Source organism: Cyprinodon variegatus, unplaced genomic scaffold, assembly GCF_000732505.1.
Source record: "Cyprinodon variegatus isolate N-32 unplaced genomic scaffold, C_variegatus-1.0 Scaffold409, whole genome shotgun sequence".
NCBI classification, from domain to species: Eukaryota; Metazoa; Chordata; class Actinopteri; order Cyprinodontiformes; family Cyprinodontidae; genus Cyprinodon; species Cyprinodon variegatus.
The window spans coordinates 690,455-714,496 of NW_015150862.1; the positions used below are offsets into that span (position 1 = coordinate 690,455).

Genomic DNA, 24,042 nt, shown 5'->3' on the forward strand with positions numbered 1-24,042 from the left:
CCACCTGGTGGGCTGAACAATTCCATCTAAGAAGGTTACTTGTGTTGTTTATTCTAAGGATTTTTGTGTTTCTGTGTGCGTCTGTGGGAAAGATATCCCAGAGTTAGAAAATACATCAAGTGATTTGCTTTCACAAGCAGTCAATTATGACTCTTGCCATAAGGTTCCACTTGGTTCTTATATATGAATCTTTATTGAAAATAATTTTGGGGACTAAAATCGAATACTACGGAAGAAGACGGAAGGAGAGGTTACAAAGATAGAGGGAATAAGAAGTAAGGAACAGAGAAAAAGAGATAGAGACAAGAAATAGTGCACGAAAAGAGAAACAACAAAACAAAACAGCAAAGACGGATATCCCAGAAGATATACAGTAACCCCTAGAAGTCTGCTTCTACACCTGTTTGAGATGATATATAAAGAAAACAAACACCATAAAAACAGCAAAAAGAACACAACCAAAGTAAACATCAAAAAAAGCTTCAAAAGCAGTGGGTATCCCTTAGATATCTACATGTGTCAAAGTCAAAACCTATGCTGATTACATAATATTATTCAGGGTTTTATATATCTGTAGCTGCAGCTTAGTATTATCATTATTGTGCATCTGTGAACACCTGGAACCCAACTTCCATTGGCATGGGCATGCTTGTGTATAAAGGATTTACAAAGTTTCTTTAGAATGAAAATACGCTTAATAGCAGGTGTGGACGGTGCCAGACTCACCCAACAGGGCCCAGGATTGATAAAGAGGCTATAGTATCCTGGCCCCAGATATCCAAAAGCACCCCAGATCACTGCGACACAAGTAGGGGAGACATAAGGATAGCCATACCCACCAGAGAAGTGTAGCCGGGAGCACCCAGACCCCCAAGGCCAAATCCTGAACCAGTAACAGCCCTTCAAGCCCACATATGGTAAATGGTAAATGGCATGTACTTATATAGCGCCTTCAAGTCAGGAGACTTGACCAAAGCGCTTTACACTACATTCATTCACCCATTCACGCACACACTCACACACTGATGGTGGCAAGCTACATTGTAGCCAAAGCTGCCCTGGGGCTCACTGACAGAAGCGGGGCTGCCGTACATTGGCGCCACCGGGCCCTCTGACCACCATCAGTAGATGGTGCAGGTGAAGTGTCTTGCCCAAGGACACAACAACACTGAAAGTCGGAGTCGGGGCATGAACTGTCAACCCTTCGATTTCAGGGCAAACTCCTACATCCAACGCCACTGTCGCCCCATATCCCTATTGTACTCCCATACCCATGGATGCCAGGCAATCGCAACCCAGGCAGTCCACGCCCCTAGGCCATCTCTGCTGAGGTGAATGACATGCTGGAGAGAATGCAGCCATTTGATTTAGCAATGTTGAATAAGGGATACATCTAAAAGTTGTAGTATACTAGAACCAGAGTCGGATATCCCTGGATGTAGAGACACATATAAAAGCTCACTGTTAGAAGGTGACATCATAGATCTTAGGAGTCACCAGGTCTGTAAAACAAACATTAGAAACTAACTAGAGGCGAAAAAGTCCTTGCAGAGCTTTTCTGTAGTATCATCACAAAAGCAGAACTATGGAATTTCCTAAACTCTTCTTGGACTTCATGGAGAATAGTATGTATTGGTCGGATGAGACTAAGACTGCAACAAACACCTCAAATTATGCTATTCTTTTCACTATTTTCTGCACATTAACATATCATCTTCGACTTAAGTAGAGTCAAAATGTTTCAGTTATTATAAAATACTTGAAATCTTGATTAAGAAGTATGTATGTATTGTATCTATCTAGAACTGGTCCATTAAGACTGAAATAGAACCCCGTGTCTGAGTAATTTTCTTCAGATAATCTAAATCAGGGCAAATCACCAATGTAACTCAGGGACCTTCTTCTACAGCAACAACTTCCTTCCATCCTCTGGGATTTGTCTGCGGTGCATTTCCCATCCATTCAGGGCATTTGAGTGAGCCCTTAGCACAGTTAATCATCATCTGACGACGTAAATGAAGCACAATTAAATTAATAATCCTTGATAGGCTGCTTTGAAAAACAGAAAATTCAGTTTGCTGCATTGATCAAAGGGACAGTGAGCTAACACGACAGTGTGCAGGTCTGCTCTAAAGATCCAAATGCTTCTAAAAGACTTTGGGAATGTGGTTCTGAAGAATTATCTTTGATTTACATCCTATAAAGAGCTTTAACGTTCAGACCAGCAATGGTTCACTTATATGAATGTGTATACAAAGATGAGACTCAATGTTTGAGTACAATGTTAGAAGAGTCACAGTGGATCATTTTCTGTAACATGGACTACTTCCAGATCTACGCAAGTTCTGCAGAGTGCCAGCATCTCGGTGCTTTTAAAAAATATAGTAAAATTAAAAAATGCACCTAAGCGACATATAATGAACTCTTATGCCTCATCACCTACTTAAAAGTGGCTCTTCTACTGAGCAGAGATTAGAAATTAAGGTGGATGTAGTGCTCGCTCTTGTTTAATTAATGAGTCAGGATGCTTGGCTCACTATCTCCACTAATCGTGTGAATAAATCTTGCCGTTGACTTCTCAGGCACAGATAACAATATATTTATGAGGCCGTAAAGAGAGGGGAAAAAAACCTTTCACAGCGGTTGGTCTCAGTCTGGCCGGCTGTCGTAAAGCCCGGCTGCAAGGAGGTGCAAAAAGGTTTCACATAAAAAAAGGAACCCTTTCATTTCAATATTTCACTGGATTAAAAAACAAAATGGTTCATCTCCATTACTTTTTCTTTAATCAGATAATTAACAAAATAATTTCCTTTTGAATGTTTGTGGCTGATGTAATTTTGTTTTCAATTCAATTTAATTTAATTGTATTTAATTAAAATCATTATATTAATGCAGCACCTATTCATAAGAAGCTTTATTTAAATGCACCCAGAAGACAAAAAAGCTCAAGTCATATCTAATTATACTGAAATGCAAAACCAAACAAACTAACTTAGCAATATAAATAATATAAACATTTAGAGATTTAGATCAAATCCAGTTTGATCATTTCTTTATTTAAAATTTCTCTTAATTATTTATTTTCTTTTTTACTACTTTTAAGCCATTTTCTAATTCACCTTATGGTATTCAGATCTTTATTAATTCAACCATTTTACTCATTCACTCATGTTTGTTTTCACATTTGTACATCTATTAATAATAATTCACTTGTTGCATCATCTTTTCTTTCGTAGATTTACTGAATAAATATTCGTTACTAATTTAAATTCTTATTAGCTATTATTTTCTTCCTTTCCTAATAAATCTTTTTCTTCAATTTTGTTATTTTTTTGTTAAAATTATAAGTTAAAAGGATGTAAATGCTCATCCTTGAAAAAACACTAAATGCTGCAACTTTTTACTCATTACTGAAGCACAATCAGGGTTTATACTCTATGTTATACATTTATACAAATATAAAGAGTGGTATTTTAAATGTTTTCACACTTAAAAAAATTAGTTTGCTCAACCAATTGCCTGCAACCCACAGATATTATATTGATGGTTTTATTGTGTGTATTTTTTCTGTTATATAAATAAAATAAATGATGCTAAATGATTTTCAAACACCAGTTTAGGTTCAGAGATATGAGAAAATGGCACAAAGAAAGAAAGACCTCCAGGCAGATGACTGCTATTCTCTGGAAAATCTAAACGAAAATGTACCACTTCTGTACAAGGAATTTCGATGAATATTTTTGAGTGGTCAAATTATCTACAGCATCAAGAAAGCCAATACCTGCCGGATGCATTAGCAACAAGCCACAAGAAGGAAACCTTTCACTTCCCTGTGAAATGTATCCTACAGCCGCGATATCAAAACCAACTGACGCAGTGTACACTACTGCCACAGTAATACGGAGGGATTGTGAGTGCTTGTGTGTCCCACAGCTCATTAATTAACTCAGACTGGTGTCATTTACGACCTGACATGAGGGTGCTAAGAGACTGAGTTGTATAGAAACACTTTATCCAGCTGAGCTGAGTAGAGGGCAGTAACAAGGCTAATAAGATGTTCTTATAACCGTGGGAACTCCTACACGTCTCTTGGACAACTGAATTTTACCAGCAGTCCCAAAAGAGACCAAGTAGACCTCATAAGTCTTGATTTTTATCAATAAAAATGCGTTTGCTGTTGAGACAAGGAATTGCAAAGTTAAAATGTGAGTGATAATTTAATGGGAAGAGAAAGGAAATGCACGTTTATCCACAGCCTGAGGTCTTTCTCCTGCTAACAGGCATGTCTAATACCCACAGCCTGGCTGTTTTGTCTGCGGCTCTGAGGTTTCAGCCACAGGTCAGAAGGTAACACTCTGTTTACACGATCATTTCCTAAAGCACTCATGGTGACCCGCTGGTGTGAAAGTTGACTTTTTTTCCAGGGCCATTGTGGAGGATCGAAGAATTGCAACATTAGCTACAGCTACTAGGCATGAAAGGAGCCTGAGGGTGGGGGGTCCTGAGCTTAGGGGTGCCCCCCACCAATTTGCTGACCCTCACACTTGGTGGGACCTCCCATCAGCCTCGTCATCATAGTCCATTCAGGCAAACTGTACCAGTGTCAGTGACATTTCCCCACAAAGACACACTCCTTTGCAAAGTCTATAAACAAGCTTTCTTCTGGCCAATTCATCGCACGGTGACACCCCTGAAAGAGCCCTCTTCATAGGGCCTGTTCTCACTGGAGTTTGTGCTGGGGTCTTCAACAGGCCTTCCGAAGGGCAACACATTGATAGGGGATTGACGTTAATTTATTACATGGCCCAGAACCTTGCTCCCAGGCTCCTCTGACCAACAAAGCAAATCAGGGCACAGTTTTGCTCTTTTAATACAATTTTTCTACAACCATGCAAACAAATAATCACGAAAAAATGTATTTGAATCAGTAAAATCATGCATCGACACCCATTTTTCTGGTTCTAATAAAACCCCCGTTTATGAATAAAATTTTTGTTTTTCGGAATTCCACTCATCTCTTCCTTTTTCTCAAGCTCCAATCACTCAATGTCTCTTGGTCAGATAATATGCTGATGACTGACAGCTATACTGAGCTATATCAGGAGGGCTCTACAGGATTATGAGGGGCAACGTGGGGCCAAGTCACAATTACGTTGACAAGCTGACTAACCATACGCTAGCAAAGCAGCTCCTGCTTTGCACACAATAGCCCAGTTGAACACCGTCATCCATTGTAAGTAAATGCTTAGACTTTGGGAGAATGTTAACATTGTGAAGAATCTGCCGGTGACGTCTTTTTTGAATTGGCCGCAGTTGGCCTCTGACAGGACCTTTGACACTGCTGGACAACTGTGGCATCGCCCCGCTGTTAGCCACCCATCTCCTTAGTAACGCCTACCCCAATAACACCATACAGGAAAGATGTGGTCCTGAGTGTGGGTGGGGGGTTCATAAGTGGACTACGGTCACACAGAGGTTAGTGACCACTCGAGACAAAGTTAAATTAAGGAAAAGACCTGTGAGCCAAGTAAGAACACCATTTATTAAATCAATACAAGTGACTGAAGCTATGGATAATGAATGGAGAAAATCAGTTTTGTGCAGTAGTTAAAGACACAGATTGGTTTTAGATGGGACGTAAATGGCTCAGTTTTAAATTAATTGTTTTAAAAATGTGGTGCGATGTAAAGATAAAATACTTAAGAGGCTACAATTCAAAAGCTGGGAGTGAATAACTTAGGGAACATTTGAAGCTTGGAAAATATTCAACAGGAAAAGTATCGACCAGGTGATCTGAATCAAATGACTAATAATCGTCAATGTAACCTCATCTATAAAGAAAGTGGTAAACCGGTTCACTGGCTCGGTGCATACAGGTGTGGGATGGTGTGTAACCACCAATGAGTTTAGAGAGGAAATGATTACATCCAATCAACTTGAAACAAAGAAAAAGAGCTCCATCTTACATTCTAGATGTAAAAAAAAAAAAGATGAAATGTTGCATATGGTTTCTAAGAATATATATGCAAATATCTCAAACATACTGTGAAACATGGTGGTGAAGGGTGATGACATGGGATTTTTTTAATGCAGCTATAGAACCTGGCCGTCCTGTAAGCATAAACCTCTCTGTGCATCAACATATTCATCAATAGGATAATTTCCCCAACAGCTAAAAATTAAGGAATCCTCAACATGAATTAAATGTTTTAATTTGATATTAAGATAATGTTTGTGAAGTACATCCCTGCAATCTTAATAAATGGAAATAAAATTATATAAACAGGTGCACAAAAATTCTCCTTGATGAACTGACCTACTTGTAAAGAGCAGAAACACTGGGCTGTACAGTGATTTTATAGGTTTCTTTTTGTTTATTTTGGCTCCATCTTTGTTGAATGAACATGACAATAGAGGAATCCTCAAATCAGTGCCTCTGTTTTTTTATTGGATCTTGCAAGAAAATAAAGAAATGTTGGTTATATGGATTCAACACACTACAATGTGGTAATTGCATTGGGAATATTAGCATGTGTGCACAGACAGGAACACCTTAAGGAATTCCCTGTGGCTTCATGGAGGATCTCCTTCTGATTATCCACTCCTCCTTCTTGCTGCTCAACATGTCTATTGGCTGGAGACGAGCCGGCCTCTCTCAGCTCTTTCAGCCTGTTGTTCTGGGAAAAGCCTAAAGGGAAACATTTAGATTGGAGGGCTCTTTGAGACGCTGTGACAGTTGACTGATGACCCTCCATAAAATGACAAAGCATCGCTGTGTGGTGGCCAGTGCAGCCCACTGCCTCCCCATGGGAAACTAATTGCTTTGAATTGTTAAGGGCAACATTATTTTTCTGCCAATCATTCCTTCTCAATGGCCCCGAAAATGAGCATGAAACAAGTCTTTTCAGTGAACAAAACAGTTAAATGTCTCCAATGTTGATCAAATTAACTTCAGCACTGTGACAATGGACTATATTTGTGTGAAAATAATGGTGCGCCACAAAGGAAGCCTTTATACCAGGATTTCACAGTTGTAATGTAAAACTGTTCTCCCCTGAACCGGACCAGCCACTCTGAATGGGGGTAGGAAAAAGAAACAAACTTGAACATACAATGGACATTTTTTTAAGCAAGATAGAAAAAAAAAGTGTTGGTTTTATCATTTAGAGGCCAAAGTTTTCCAGGCAACGGAGAAGTCTGAGCTTCAGCCTCATTGAAGCCAAAAAGATTTTTTCAAAGATAAGTTTTTTTTTTATGCTATGCTTGGTGAAAATTTTTATGATGTTTACTTTTTTTTTTTCCTTTTCTTTAAAAGGTGATGTCTCTAAAAACAAAGGTGGCAACAAGTTCCATGTAAGATTAGACCAAAAATGCATTTCCTATTTTTTTTTTTTTTTTTGCAGGGTCCTGTGTGGGAATGTGGAAATAAGAATAATTGTCTTTTTGCATGTTACACACGTCAACAATATTCACATGTGGGGTAAGCATATCTGACGTCCTTTTCATGTTCTTGCATAATTCTTTTTATATATTTTGTCATAACTTGGTAATCAATGGATAACATCGATTAATCAAATTCTCGGATCAGGATTTTCTAGATGTATCAAAATCAGTATTTTTTTTACCCAACCAATGGACTTCTCGGGCATCCATAGCTCATAGCGACATCAATTCATCTCTTTTTGATCTTATCTACACATAACCCATAAACTAGCTCACTGTGTGATTTTCTTAGTTTTTTTGTGAAATCTCTTGAATTTCATTACCAATCCAAGAAAGGTTGCCTCCCAGAGGGGATGAGTGAAATTAAGATTTTCAAATTAAAATAAGTTTTTCAAAGTTATGTATTTTGTGATTTCATTTTTTTAAATCATTAAAGTGAATGAAGAAGAAAAATTGACTGATCAGATTTTTTAGAAAAAAATCTGATTTTTTTAAGCCATATTACAACACAGTTTCAAAAATGAATCGAAAAATGTGGGGAAAAAAACTCCCGGTCTAATTTTCATGATGACTTCATTGAAAACAACCAAATGCATAATGAAGTGATGAGTTAAATTAATTTCATTGTCCCCTCCGCCCTTAGAGATTATACTGGGAATCTATAATGGGATAAAATTAAATTATTATTTTGAAAATTTACACAAAAAATTCATCCAAAAATGTGCACCAATACTGTAATTCATCAGGATTGATGCTAGGAAATGATGGTGGGTGCAGCACTTCATGCTTGCTCACTTTTTGGGAAGCTGTCGTCCGCAGATCCGGAGCACCGGAGTGAGAAAAAGCTGATGGTTTTCAGAAGGAAGAGGAGGTGGAGCACAAAGGCTGCTCGGCTTCTGTAAAGGGCAGTGAATAATGGCTCGGTCCTTTCACAGAAGCTGCTAACCTTTTGGCAGCCACCAGCAAACTCCATTCTACTCCGCCGATCTGGGAGGACAATGTTCCAGGGCTGGGCTTTGAATGAGGCGCTACCACCAACAGTGTTTCCATTCAACGGCTGGTTGGGAACCATCTTTTTGGCTATTGTCCTAACTCTGACTCCTACCCCCAGAAGGAAAGCAGGAAAAGGGACAGGGGGAATACCTAAAGCCAGTCCCCCCACCTTTTTCTTTCTCCCTACTTGCTTTCTCTCTCTCTCTGTTTCTCTCCACTCCAAGGCCTAATCTCTCACTTTGACATGGGAGGGGATCATACCGCGATCACATGTCGGTGCTTGGACCGAGCTCTGCAGCCGGGCATCAAGCTTCAACCTGCACCTTATCTGTGTGTCTGGCTTAATAATACTGCTTATAGCCCATTGAGAACACATCTGATAAGGCTTTTCCTCAGTGGCCCTTTTAACTGCTAAACAGTGTTTATCTCCAAAGTACTTCAAGGCCTCTGGGGAACAATGCTGAGAAGGAAAGGCGTTTAGCTGGCCACAGCCGTCTATTGAGTCACATCAAAAAAGCACTGAACTGCACCCTGAAGTGGTGTGTGGGGAAAGCAAGGAGCTGCTTGGAAGGCATCCTTTGCTTATTTTGCTTTGCTTCAAAAAATGGACATAAAGACTGCAGAGAAACTACAGGGATGGATGGATGGATGGATGGATGGATGGATGGATGGATGGGTGGATGGATGCATGGATGGATGGATGGGTGGATGGATGGATGGATGGATGGATGGATGGATGGGTGGATGGGTGGATGGGTGGATGGATGGATGGATGGATGGATGGATGGATGGATGGATGGATGGATGGATGGATGGAAGGAATATTATTTTATGGTCTTGTTTTATTTAAATTATTTCATAAATTAAACAAAAAATGAATTCTGAAAAAAACTATATTACAGTATTTTTGTTTATTTTGCAGGCTGAGGCACTGAAACTAGGAAAGAAGACGGGAAGACATTCCCACTGCCTCCTTGTCTCAGACCGCTTTCCCCTTCTTCTTTGAAAATTCATCCACAAAACCAAACATTAAGTATTTTCTTTAAAGATTTATGTACTACGGCACTAAAAAGGAAAACACAGAAAAAGCATGACGTAAGCTGTGAAAATATGAGGCAAACACTTCAAGGAGAGCAACAACAGATGTCCTTTTAAAAACCTTATGTCAGGTGAATTACTGTGTAATAAAAACTGCAAAAGCTGCTATATTCTGTAAACACTCCCACTTCCCTGTCCATTAAAGGCATTCATTTATTAAATCAACAAAGAAGCGCAGGCTAAATGTCACCTCAGAGAGATTAGAAAGCACCTCATAATACAGACGCATCTGAAAGTGACCACGGAAATATGGTGATGTATTCCACCCATATATGCATGTAGGTAGTTATTCAAAGCGGAGGTGGAGGGGAGCCGCGTCATGCATTCTTATAGCATTTGAATGGGAGGTCACCGTCTGGGAGCCTGGTACCGGGCTTTTATTCTGTGTTAGCATGGCCAGGTAGGGAGCAGGGGTGGCAGCGTACACTCCATCATCCCGCTCCGCTCCAAATGGATACGCCATAAATCACATTAGCGTGGACCAGGAGTGGGGAGGGTGGCCTGTTTGAATAGAGGCTTCTTGCTGAATACTGGAGTCATTTCAACAACACCAATAACATCGACAATCTTCATCATGTACTTTCATAAAGCATGCCTAGTTTAAAAACAGACCTGATGCTTCATCTTATCAAGTACACCAAATGAAAGGGAGTCTCTAAGCATGGAGCATAACTAGACTTAGTCTTCTAGAGGCAGTCATATTAGCAGTCATCATCTATAGCTGTTAATTCTCTGCTAAATAAGCCGATGTAAAACCGATAGCTATTACTGAGGCTAGGTGTCTGTTAGTGGGTCTCAGAATAGTTTGGAGCTACTCAGATTGACCTATTGGACGGGTAGCATAGACTGTGCCTCATTGACACAAAGGAAAGGATCTGGAAATTTAAAATACATGATTAATGAAACATGCTTCCTCGGACTTTAAATATAAATAAGGTTAAGATCATACCAAATCGTTAGTTAATTTAAAAAAAAGACAAATCATCCAAAACAGGAAAAAAAAAAAACACTAATCAAATTTATAAAATATTTTGTTTTTCTTGCCATGTTAACTTGTAAAATATCTGTATATGTTAAATTGGCCTAAATTTTTATATCCTGTTTCCTAAGATTATAGCGTTATAATAATATTCTAAGAAATAACTAAAGAATAAAATTAAAGTAAATTTATGCTTTTAGTCACAAACATCATGAATAAAGGAAGACCTTGAATTTTTGGCTCAATTTTAAGCTGTACAGCTACAAAAGTAAAAAAAAATAAATAAATAAAAAAACCTATATGACAGTCTACTCTACTACAAATACATTTCTATTGGCATGTTTCTTATTATAGATCATGCATAATGATAATGAATCAGTTTTCAATTTCACATCTTAAATAAATGAGGGCAGAATGATTAATTTAGGATTAACTTCCTGGTTTATGACTTTCTGCCCAGTGAAAGTTGCTGCTAATACCATTGACTGCACGTTAAAGCTGGTCGGTGTCAGGATTATTTTCAATTATTTATATATGTGCTTGTTAAACCCTAAAAACTGCCTGTTGTGTGTTAAGGCTAATGTTTTCTCAAGCAGTTTATCTAACTAGGACAGTTCTGTCAGGATAAACAGTTATCATCTTCATTATGTACATAAAGATTTGGGAATGAAATGGGAGCAGAGTCGGAGTGGAAAACTCTGCTCCTTGTCACTGTGCATTCTGAATGTTCTTGATCTAAAACACTGTCTTAATGTGGCTGAAGCCAGTGATGTCTCCTCATTTGCAAACATGTGTGATGTAATAATGTGACATGTGATGATGTGGCAAGGGCGCGGCACTCAAGATGTATAAAATACTTCTTTAACTATTATCAGCATACCAAAAGTTCGTCTTAAAAGGCCTCCAATCCGCAACTCGTCTGCTACCTAGTGTGCAGTCGGTGGATGCGCTGTGACTTCATTCAGATGACCCCGTTTCAACCCACCTCCAGCCCCTCCTCCACCATTGTAGCTAAAACTTCATCAGAGCTTCATTCCTGCCAGACTCTTACTGCATTCCATGTCTCATTTCAACCACTACGGCAGAAGACCAGCCTGGTTCTGCCAGTGGGGAGTTTTTCCTCTCCACTGTCGCTTCATGCTTGCTCATTATGGACAGGTTCTCTCAACCTGTGTTATCCAACTGGACTTCCATCTTCCAGGTCCCTAAGTGAAGCTCTAGTATCAGCTCACGCATTCCACTGGATCTCCCCATAAAGCTCAGCATACCGTCTCGCTAACCAGCAGTTTACAGACTGACTAACTTCATCTCCACTCCACCACCTGTTTCAGGCCTGGGGGGAAACAGCCCTATTCTTGTTCCCTGTTCATGCATATCTATCAAAATTCAGCGCAATGTTTCTTGTCGAGGCCTGAGTGCCAAAGACCAAGGAATTGTATCAATACATTTCTTATTATTGTCTTTTCTCTCCATGTGAGTTTTTCAGATTCTTATTTCTGTAAAACTGTTGTCATGTCTCATAGTCATTTAATAAATATACATTATGAAGTGTTTTTTAAATTGTTAGTTCTTCTCAGGAAAGAATTGGGGAGAGAAGGATTAAAGACGTGAACACAAAGCTTTCCTTTACATCAGTTACCTGTCTAAAACAAAGCGCAGCGCCTTCTGCCTCATCCCAGAATAAGAGGAAGGACTTTCCTCCCAGGCCACAACGTTGTTCGCGTCATGGAAAAGGTGGATGTTGACCAGATCGAAGGCACTGTGGGCGGAAAGACTTAGTTAGGGAATTTCCTTTAAAGCAGAAGATGAACAACAACCAGTATTTAGGAGGAAAGACACTTGTGCACAGTTTCCAGAAAAGTGTGATGTTCCTAAACCCTGATTGGCTATATTTCACCCTGTCCTGTTCAAGGAGAGCAAGGCGACTCAGTGTGCAGTGATGAACACCTCCCCGCTGATTTTATCAGCGTGGAGCTCAGCGGGGCGGCCCAGAGGAATTGATCCTATCTCACAAGGTTTATTCTGCAGTGACATCCTGAACAAATGACAACATTCATGGCTTAAACAATACGTGTCTATCCCGTCCCAGATCTGATCTCCTATTCTTCAGCAGCCTCCCCGCTCTCTACTGCTCCTGTCAAACGTCATGCCCCTATTAAATGCTTACCGTTTCAGCTCTTTAGTCCTCATGTCATCCCTCTATTAGATTACAATCCCCTTCTTCCCCCCTCAGCCCCCCAACTCTGCACACTGAGAGCAGCGTTTCTATTCATGCCGTGCAGGTTCAATTGCATCTAATGTTTTCTGTCATCTGTCATATGCAGCTGCTTGACTAAGGGGATTAGGTCTAATCAAATCCTGGCCTCCTACTGTGGGGCCTGGTCCACAGAGAGGGTACAGCCAGTTAAGAACTCTCTAATTCTAACCTGCCGCTTGTGAGAGACATCAGACATGACTGACATATCTGGATCTCCGTCTCTAATCACACAGATAGAGTCGTGATGATTCAGGGTTGAACGGTGATGAGGTGGGTGGGACGTGTAGGTGTAGAGACCTGTTAATAAAACTCACCAGTCAGCCAGGGACCATCGAGTTCTGATGAATCCTTTTCTGGAGAACTTGGACTGCAGAACAGAGAGATTTGGTTCAGCATGACAAAAGCAGAATCAGTCACAATTTGACAGAAAGATGAGTGGAAGCTATTATGTTCAGTATGTCAACTCCAGTGCGATTTCCTACGACATTTTCTTGAACTACAAATGTTTAAATGATTAACAAAAGTTGAGGTTTAGGTTGTGGGAAGCTTAATTGCAGCCTGCTTTATCCATTCAAACCTTAATTTGCGGATCCTGGACCTCCAAACTTTTAACTCCTAACTGCTGATCTGAGGTGAAGTCAAAGTTTTTTTTCATCCAAGCTGTGCAACTTGCAAGCAATAAATGCAGAAAAACACTCCCACTGCATGATTCTACCACTACCATGCATGAGAGATGGCAGTGCTGATTTTTTTCTTTAAGCATAACGTGAGCAGATTTGTTGTCAATTTGGCCAAACAGTTCAGCCACAGTCTCGTCTGACCAGAAAGCATTCTGAAGCAGGGCTAAGTGGCTCCAGGTGCATTTTTACTATTTTGGTCAGACAGTTGACAACTGGACATAGGTTGGTTTTCCAAACAGGCAATTATTTAATGGTTATTATTATACTATTATTTAATTAATTATTATTTCATATATAAAAGCCGTTTTTGCTGCCAATATTGACCTAAAATCTTCCAACCCTGTCAAGAAGAAAGGACAAATATATAGCAAGGATAACACTAAAAGCTTGTTAATAGCAACAAAAATCTTATGGTAGAGATGCTTAGTTCTTTTATAAAATGTTTGCACACTTTGGATTAAAACTTATAAGGTCTATCTTACATTGTTGTGTGCATTAAGAAAATAAAAGTATTTCAAAGTTTCACATTTTTAAACATGCAGAGATGCTTTTCTTAAACTATATCAATCTCGTTAATCAGAGAGCCGAACTTTTAAGACTCCTTACAAGCATAAAGTTACAACTATTAACACTTTTAAATGAAATGATTAAATGAGTACTATTCCTCTAAATAACACATACAGTATGCTACAAAATAAAGGTCTTTGTATTAGACATAGGTGATCATTAGAGCAAAATGGGAAAAAATATATTATATTAAATATATTATATAATATATATTATATTTTATTACTAAAAATATAGTTTAGTTATTTTATTCAAAAAAATGAAACTTGTAATAAATGAAAAATAATTCCATGTCAGACTAATTAAAAAGTGCTTCTTTTTTTTTTAAAGAGACGGTTGTAGCAACAACAAAAATACGGTACTATATTTGATGTAAAGTTTATAAAAACACTCCAAACTTTGTCGGCCACCTTTTGAAAAAGCTTGGTTGCTATAACGATGTTCAGTACTGTTTGTTTGGGGGTTTCTCCTTAAAACAAGGAAAACCAATGGTTTCACCTTTTCCTTCCACTGAACTTTCTGCTAATATGCTTGGATACAGCCCTCTGAGCAGCCAGCTTCTATTTCTGTTTTAAATGTAACTTAGATGTATATAGTTCTTATGTAATGTTTAATTTTATTATAAAGATTTAATCGGGTGTAAAACAAAATTAACAAATTAACAGAAATAAACCCTTAAAGTAAATTAAGGTGTAAAGAATCTATACGACGAAGAAGTTTCAGTTTTTCAATTACATTAGTGAATTGCATTAACTTGTTTATAGTATTCTGATTTATTGGATTCACCTCCTTCTATAAGAGTTTTATTCTGTTTATTTTTTTTATTAAAAATGCAACATGGCTTAAAACAGGCTGAGCTGATAGTAGAGACTGTTATCAGAGTGATCCTGTTTGCATCAGATCTGACTGGAATTGTCTTGGAGAGATCTGATCAAACCAGCAGCTCCTTCCTCCAACAGCACATGATCATATAGCGCATGATTCACCAAGAAGCTGGTTATTAAATGAGAGACAAATTGATGTTGTGAGTGTTCTCATTTTGGATAAGATAAATAAGTCCATTTTCCACAACCTATTTCTTTATTTTCCAGTCAATCTCGCTCTCTCTCTCGCTATTGGAGTTAACTGCGGTGATAAATAAACTAATTATGGGCCAGGTCGCATAATTACAAATTGACTAATTTTATTTAAAAAACCCAGATGCAAATTAAAGGGCTAAGAGGTATTTGATTGCGCCTCGCATCCTTCAATCTGCATTAGTACAAGATTAACTGTATCAAATTGAATTACATTAGCATACTTGAATTAATCCATACTGCCTTTGCAGGATGCATGGGCCCAATTATAACTCGCTCGTCCAATGTTGTGATTTTGAAAAGAGCAAATGGAATTAGATATGAGGTTCACCCTGCTGGAAAAACAGACTGACCTTACAAACACTGGAAGTGAATAAAACAAGCACAATAACGGCTGAGTAACTATAAACAATGGACTATATGTTCGCAGGAGGAAAAATCATTCAGTTTAAAAGTTGTGGAAGGAAGGTCTTCACTGTATGAGAGGATGAGGATGTGGAAGATGAAGGTTAGGGTTGGTGGTTTTCAGAGGGGGGCGGTGGATTTGCTCAGTACCCGTACGAGATCTGACTGCCGCCAGAGACGATTAATCTCGATTTAATTTAAAGAGCCATTAACTACGATCACAGCATTAAAATCCATCACTTTCCTGACACCTGGCCCCAGATTACCCCATTTCCTGCACATATGACTGATTGACCTCCTGCTCCTCACAAACACGGGCGCGCACACAACACGCTCTGGTTAAGCACACAAAGCCATACGTTTGTCACACACATTATTGTAGAAAGGCAGCCTTCACTCGTTTATTGCTCTAAGGAAACCAATTTTATTCTGAGTTTGGGTGATTATCTCCAACATTCAAGCAGATCGCCTAAAGAAAACTGTCAGGAGGAAATCATGATCAGCTGACATTTAAAGAGCGACTACATGGACCTCAGAACCAAGAGAAAAGGATAATCAGAAATGCGGAGTTTAAACAGTAAAAGAATAAACCGAAAGAAAGACGTTGGGTCCAAACGATAATGTCATGACTGGCTGTGGGGGGTGGGGTTTGATGAGTGGGAGTGAGGGGCAGCAGGAAGGCCACGAGGCTCAGGGTGACATTGGCTCAGCTTCCACAGGTCAGTGATGGCGTCTCCGCCCGCGACAGTGATGAACGGCGGCTGCAGAGCGGGTTGCATCCATGCCTGTTGGGCGATACACCGATTGACCTATAGCACGGACCAACGCAGAGGGTCAGAGATGGAGGAAAAATTGTATTTAAGGATGGGGGAATCACTGGGTTTGACAAAAAAAAGCAGAATAATGACAGCGAGAATTAAACATATCCAAATGATGTCAAATTTATCAACATACGTCAATAAGGACTGTTCACCCCTGAAAAGCCATCTGAAGTCTGAGTGTCCAATCTTCAGCTACAACAGACAATCAGACTCTAAAGGCCTCAGTTAGCATGTTAAAGGGCCCAAAGTCAAATCAGAAAATGGCCCAGTTAGTGGAAAGAATTAAAAGGAAAAGCCTATTTTCATTAAGAAAAAATTAGCAGCTTCTGAAACAACGTCTTCAGGACAGAAAGGGAGAAAACCAAACAGAATATGGGCACAGACACCTTGTGCCAGCTTTCACACTGATGTTTCGACTGCAGCCACAGGATTGGGGCACCTTCCCGCCTTTCGACTGACAAACTTTTCAGGACACCAAAGTATTCGAGGGTCAAATATGAAACATTGGTCCGACTGAACAAAACCTCCAAACACGGCAGCAGAAAACCCTCAAGGAGCATCACAGCAAAATGTCCAGACCTAAAACTTCAGGCTGCACTGTGCTGGGATGTCTGCACGATCTCTGTAAGCACTTCCTGTTTTACAACGCTGGAATCAGACCACTTCCTTTTCAGCCATGACTGGAAACCTACACAGCTGTGACGACAGGAAAAAAAATCCAAATGTCAGGATCCATCATCAGAGCTCCGAGCCCCACAGCACCCTCCTATGACTATTTCCTGGTCCATCTCCTTTGATTCTTTGACCTTTTGTACATTCCAGCTGAAAGCTTGACCCCCATAAATAATATTATGGCAGCATGATGTTCAGAAAAGGGTGTTTTAGTGGTGCTGGAAGAGTTCAGGGTAGAAACGCACAGTGAGCAATAATAATAATACACACAAACAGTGAGTGATGTGAGCCCCAGTAGACGGCCACATCTATCCTTGTTCCATCATCCTGCAAAGGGACCCACTAAATAACAGTAGGGCTTCTGCAGGGTTTACAGCCGCAAAGGTACTCCTGCAGCAGAGTTTACTGCGCTTCTACTTGGGAAAATGAGCTCTGCAAGCCTTCATCTCAACATTAGCCCCTCATCTCAGAACTCCTCACCGTCTCATGGATCAAGACTGTCACGGGGGACGGCATCCGTGTCACAGGTGTCTTGTCAGGTGATAAATGCAGGGAGCGTTTTACAAGTAACGCCGGTTTAAATGACTTCATCTCCTTAACGTATACATGAATCACAAGCGCCGTAAAGGCGGCGGAGGGGAAAGAGACGAGGGAAGTTAACTTCCATCGAGGTCTGAACTTTAAAGTAATCAGTGGTGAAACAGAAGCTTACTACAGGGGGCACTAAAAGGGTATGAAGAGTTGGGGCTTTTATGGGCGCGATGATGGTGCCAAACAACAAACTCATATGGATGTTGATCTACAGCCTGTCTGTTCATTTCTTCCTTTCTCTCACTTATTTTTTCCCCCCTCCAACGCTTGTGTAAAACAATCAATACCAAGGGCACATTAAGGTCTGGGTCGTATACTTTATTTATATTAGGCAATGACAAATCCTTATGATGCAATGGCTTTTGGACGCACGAACGGCAACAGCGCCAGAGGAATAAATGCATTCATTCATTCCCACGGGGGGGAAGGTGGAGAGATTGACGGAACAACGGTAAACGACAAGCCGCCAAAATCCATCACTGTGGCATTTCAAAAGAAATGCGACCCATGATTTTGGCCACTTTCTTCTTATTCAGCATTTCAATAAACTTCCTCGTTTTTCTTCTCCTGTTGACTTACAGCTATAGCTCATGGACATGTTACGGAAAACACAGACGGTTAGCAAATAGAAGGATTGTCGCTTCAATCAAAGTGAAACTTGAAAAAATGTGCCTGTTCTTCACAAGCTTTTCATGTTTCACAACCTAATCATGATTTTCACGCAAATCAAATTCAATATAAAATGTAAAAAACTTAATGCTTTGATAGCTGTGGGTTGTTAAAACTACTTCGTTATATTTTAATAAAAGGTAAAAGATATCACACCTGGATTTCATCTGTAAGTGAACATCAAACTTCTTCCAAACCTAAAGCTGCACACTGAAAACTCAGTTTTCTGAAAGTTATAGTGTTATATATATATATATATATATATATATATAGTGTAATTGTTTTGTTTGTGCGAAACCCTAAGAGTTTTATTAGTGAGTGATTATTATTAGTCAGATATTATTAGTGCATAAAGGCGTGTGTGGAGGTTGGTATCTGGTATTATCACCACACCAAAGGGTAGTAATAATACTGTTTTACAGGTTTAATAAGATAGAGCTCCTTTTAATGCTCTCAGTTAGTAACCACTAAAACACTTCATTGGATTAAATATGAACTGGATCCTTTTCACAGGCAGGGATTCGTTAACTTGTTACTGACCATGTGGAAAGAATAAACGCAGTAATTTCTTGGCGACAGGAATACCTTAGAATAAAGCTTGTTTAGATAAATTAATTGATCAAACCTGAACTGCTGAATACTGCTTAGAGATGGTTTGAAGGTTTGGGGCTAAAGCCTGGATCAGGTGAACCTGTCTGGGTAACGAGTTTCACTATCGACCATTAGGTCTTTACTGGACACCTTTCCTTGTCTTTCTACACTCCTTCCTGTCATATTAATGTCAAATAAAGGCAGATAGCCCAAGAGGATCTTTAAAAATGAATTTCCACAGAGAATGTTTTATAATGTATATATATAAGGAAGGAAGCATTTTTAAATAACTATACAATCTCATCTTTAATTTCTTCTTATTAAATTGTTGTGTTTTTTTCTCACGATATATGCTGAATGTGTCATGAACCTGATAATAAATGATAATTCTAAGACTATTACATATATTCTACATGATTTTGTGGTTATTAGAGCTGTGGGAATAATGCTGCTTCTCTAATTAGAGCATTTTGTAAAAAACATTTTTACATTCTTATTGAAGTTTCTCACACCATACAGATCATGCTTTATATTTTTCTTGTATGGGTGAAAACAGAAAAAAAGGAAAAATTAGCGTGTAATACACTGCCACAGATAGATGCTATTCCACCTTTTTTAAAGAATTTGGCAATTCTGTGCTATAAATCTATGAAACTATTCATTTAATTGTGAAACATATCATAAATGGAAAATTCCCAGCGTAGATTGGGGGCCCTTTAGAGAAGTCACAGCTGAACTGAATTGTTCTACTCTGATCACTTATTCTTGTTTCTGGGAGATTCTTCGTTTCCAATAACGTTATGGTTAAAATCTTCTCCTCTGTGGCATTTTTTTACTCAGATTGTGACTTTATTCTAAATGTGAGACATAAACACACATCAACCTGAGCTGTAATCATATTATCCTCCTCAGATGAACCACCTGAGAGGCTCTGAATGTAGAAATTAGCTTTTTGATAAACCGTTAACATCTGTCGCAAAAGTTGCCCCTCAAATCTTAAAATGTCCCAGAACTAAATGAGCGACTCTGTTCGGGACTCCGCATGGCGTCCCCTCTGATCCAAGGGCCCCCCCAGCCCTCCTCCGGAGTAATGGGATTCCTCAAAGCTGCAGATGGATGGCAAATCTAGGCAGTTTCATCTACTAAAAGAGGGCATAAATCACTGGTGGAGGAAGCGGGGACGAGGCAGGGGTTATCACCAGTCTGCCTCCCTCATGAGAGCTTTGCATTAAAGCATTAGTGAAATTAATTCATCTTTCATAAGAGGTTTGAGCAGTATCTGTGATCTATGATAACAACCAATTTCTCACTACGAAGGGGTCGCAGGAGGAGGGAGGGAGGGAGGCAGGAGGGGGGGAAAATACTCTGCAACCCTGATAGACTACACAAATCTGCTCTTTTTAAATGGGCTAACATTATGTGGAGTGGTGCTCTCTGGAGCATCATCCCAGATTCATACCCTGGCTGCGGAAGAGGCATCTATCACGGGCCAAAACTTTTCTCATCTGCTCGGCCCACACACGCCTCCATTCTCACTCCATCACTCCTCTCATCCTTCTCGCGCTGTTTTCCTGGCCTTCTCTGCTCCCCATCTTTAATCCAGAGCATTACAACACTTTCTGTCCTTAATTGTTATCAGATCATCCCTGTAACAGGAGACCTTGATGTGGATCTCTGGAGTGGGAAAGGATATACAATGATGTGGTGGGGGAGCGTGTGTGTGTTTTTTGGGGGACCTGAAGTGTGTGAAAGAGACGGAAATGGAGGGGAAGTGTGTGAAGGGGCCGTATCCATCTGCTTTGCATATATTCGCGGAGGCGGCCGTCGGAGCATGGCTGACGGATGAGCGGGGAGTGCAGGGATGACACGCGGGCAGCCGTGCTCTTTATTACTATATCAGCAGTGCGGCGCTCAGCTCGCCGTCTACGGAAGAGGCAAACCCAACATAGTGGAGTTAACAGGGAACCAAAGCGCACCTTTGCTTTTTATGTTTTCTTTTTAAAGCTATAGTAATATCTGCAGGCTTTCCCCTTTCAAATGATACACAACCACTATTTGTAACATGCAAAATGATATAAAAAGGTGGAATCCATATGGAATTTGAAAAATATTTTAGGTAAAAATGTTGCTAAGATTTATGCGTTCAGTCTTCTGTAATATGTCCAAATGATGACGTTAGCCCTCATCAGTCCATCACTAAACTTTATTTCTTCCAGAACTCACCCCTGGATAGTAATCCTTTGGAAACTTCTCCCTCTCCACCATGGGTGAGCTGTGTAGTTTCTCTGCGCAGATTTCCCTCCCAGTTAACTTCCGAAATTGTTTGGCTGGAAAAAAAGAAAAGGAGGAGACAGAGGAAGACGGACAAGGACAGAAGGAAGAAGAGGTGAAATGGAAAAAAAGGAGAGAAAAGTCATAAAACTAGATTGATTCATATTTGGAGACTCCATGAGAGACTCTGGATCTTCTAACTGCTCATGCTGCTGAAGTGGCAACTGCACCACCTGCTGGTCAGACTGAAGAACATCAGGTAAAGAATTCATAATACAACCCCTGTATTATTACTGCTTAATATTCACCTTTTGTCACTGATAATGTAAAAAATGTCATCAAAAAACCTAAATAAAACTTCAGTCTTGATCATAAAGCTCATGATAGAAAGCCACATCAGGAACCTGAACATCCTCAAAGAGTTTTTGATCTTTTCTCTAATGTTGAATCCGGAAAAGCAAAGCTATATTCAAAGGTGGGTAGAAACAATTTATATTTACTTAATTAAAAGTTTGGAAAAATAAACAATACTTAAAGGAGTACTTTTATCGCGTTGTACTTTTTACTTTTATTCAAGTAAAAATAATAAACTTTCACTACTTTTATTTGAATAAAACGTCTGGCTGCTCTACCAATCATACAGAGCTTCACATAAACAAGCTTGTTTTAAACAAAAATGCTCCATAGAGACACATAACGACAGTTTATATTAAAGTGAGACTTATTTTTGTGCTCAAGCTTCATTGGTTGGCTGTTATTTCTATCTGCTGATTATGCAATGTCGTTTGAAGGTCAAGTGAGTGTACAGCAAATAATATACTATATTTTCTTACCGTATTCTAACGTAAATACGGAACATTCTCATTTTCTAAGCTGTCATTGTGTTTTTACTATTGTATGTTATATATATATATATATATATATATATATATATATATATATATATATATATATAATTTATTTTTTTTACATGGCCGTTTAACAAAAAAAAACATAATTTTTCAATATTTTTTTTTGCAACTTTTTGCAACATAATTATTAGAATATTAAATCTGTGATGATTATTTGCCATAAGTACCGGTAGATCGGTTACTCAGTATTTGAGTAGCTTTTTTACCCAATACTTTATGCTTATTTAAGTACTTTCTTCTATGACTACTTTTACTTACTGAAGTACATTTTTATGTACTTCCACCTCTGTCTATATTAATCTGATAGAGGATCATTTACAATAGGTATAAAAAAAGGTACATTTTAAAACGAGTTAAAATGTTAAACCCTTTTATTTTTTTCCACATATTTAACTGAGCTTGTAAACTTAAAAAAAGCAAGAGAGAAAATGAGAAACATAAGAAGTGGATTAACCTGGTTGCATAAGTGTGCAAACCCTGAAATCACCTTTTGATTCAATCTCTGCGTTCAGTCGCCTCAAGCTCACACACCTGCCAGCAATTATATTGAATCTGATTAACCTGAAATAAACTTCAGCTGCTGGAAAGTCATGAACACTGAAAAAAGGTGGAGAGACAAAATAAAATAAACTTTTTGAAGCTTTGTTTTCGGACTCAAACATTTCTGAATCTATCCACTTAGAAATGAAATTCTCTCACTCTTAGTTTTCGACCTAATCTTAAGAAACAAAAAAAAAACCCAAGAAGCCTTAAAGAAACAGCAGATCTTAGACTGGCCAGCCAGAGGAACATCCAACAATTGCTACCAAAGCTAAGCTGATTACAAGATTTCTTGCAACTTTTACTATGAAGGAAGGAAGGCCGTTCAGTCATGATGAAGCAGGGATTTAAAGTCAATCCCCTAAACTTAAACCAACACCAAAAAAAGGAGAAAGAAACACAAGCAGGTAAAAAACATGTGATGTGTGGAAAGCTATTGTGAGTGAGTTTTAAAAACATACCTGCCTGCGTAAAGTCTAACCCTTTATTTAAGTAAAATGTGTTACGGTTTGAAGAAAGCTTGTTAGAGCTGTAACTAGAAAAACACTATACGTGCAGTGAAACACGGTGGTGGCAGCACTATACTTTGGGATTCCATTCTTAACTCAAAGAGGAAGGATCTTTCATCCACAGAGGATGAAATGAAGCTTTGCTGTGATGGTCCAGTCTGTGTTTTACAACTAAAACTGACGGGTCTACAGAGATGAGATTTCAGCTCAGTATCTAAAAACTTCTGTCCTCTCAATCTGAGATATTTTGATGATTCACACCTGCTTTCTTACTGGAACCGGTCTGAACAGTTCAGATCCCCTGCAGCAGCTTACTGCGCCAAAATAACATTTCTGATTCGACCATTTCTTCTGCTGTCAGTAAAATGTGTGCATACATACAGAGCGGTCATCTCCCCTTCTGACCCCTCCCCCGCCCGCCGTCGCCCTGTCCTTCACTGGTGCTAATGCTGATTTGGTGTCTGATTGGAGGCAAGGCGCTTCCACATCTATATCCTCTCTTTAATTAGCGCGGTCGCCGGACCCTGGGGCCCTCTGACACCGCGGGCTGATGAGACCGCTGTAACTGTCCAATAACTTGCAGCACACCATTACCGGCAGCCCCGAAAATGTATGAATTAAATCCTAATATTAATAAGCATTACCATCTGATCCTGCTGCCTTCATTTTATCTCCAGAACCAATCTTAGATCACTGGTTTTGATGGAAGCAAGAATAGCCTGTAAATGGGATGGATGTGAGGATTCATTTCTAAGGATTGGTGATGTGTGCGGGAGGGGGAAAGTCTCACCTTCGAAATCAAACTGACGGATGTTTTTCAACGAATCGTGGATAAAGTACATACTTCCAAGAGCCTGTAGGAAGAGAGAAAAGAAGAATTAGCTGGATTGTTAATATTTGCATTGAAGGAATTAGTTAAAAATGAACAAATTTAAAAGGATGGATGGATGGATGGATGGATGGATGGAT

The 24,042-nt window shown here is 39.3% G+C and overlaps 1 protein-coding gene across 1 annotated transcript in view; it reads right to left on the minus strand.

The window, feature by feature from the left end:
* Positions 1–24,042, minus strand: part of inpp5a (inositol polyphosphate-5-phosphatase A) — a 118,444-nt gene that overhangs the window by 55,575 nt on the left and 38,827 nt on the right. Inside the window, exons 3-6 of the mRNA XM_015387960.1 lie at positions 23,864–23,927; positions 21,066–21,169; positions 13,085–13,137; positions 12,153–12,272 (exon numbers count right to left, since the gene is read on the minus strand). Coding sequence (XP_015243446.1) covers positions 12,153–12,272; positions 13,085–13,137; positions 21,066–21,169; positions 23,864–23,927 — 341 coding nt within the window. The remainder of the gene's footprint in view (positions 1–12,152; positions 12,273–13,084; positions 13,138–21,065; positions 21,170–23,863; positions 23,928–24,042) is intronic.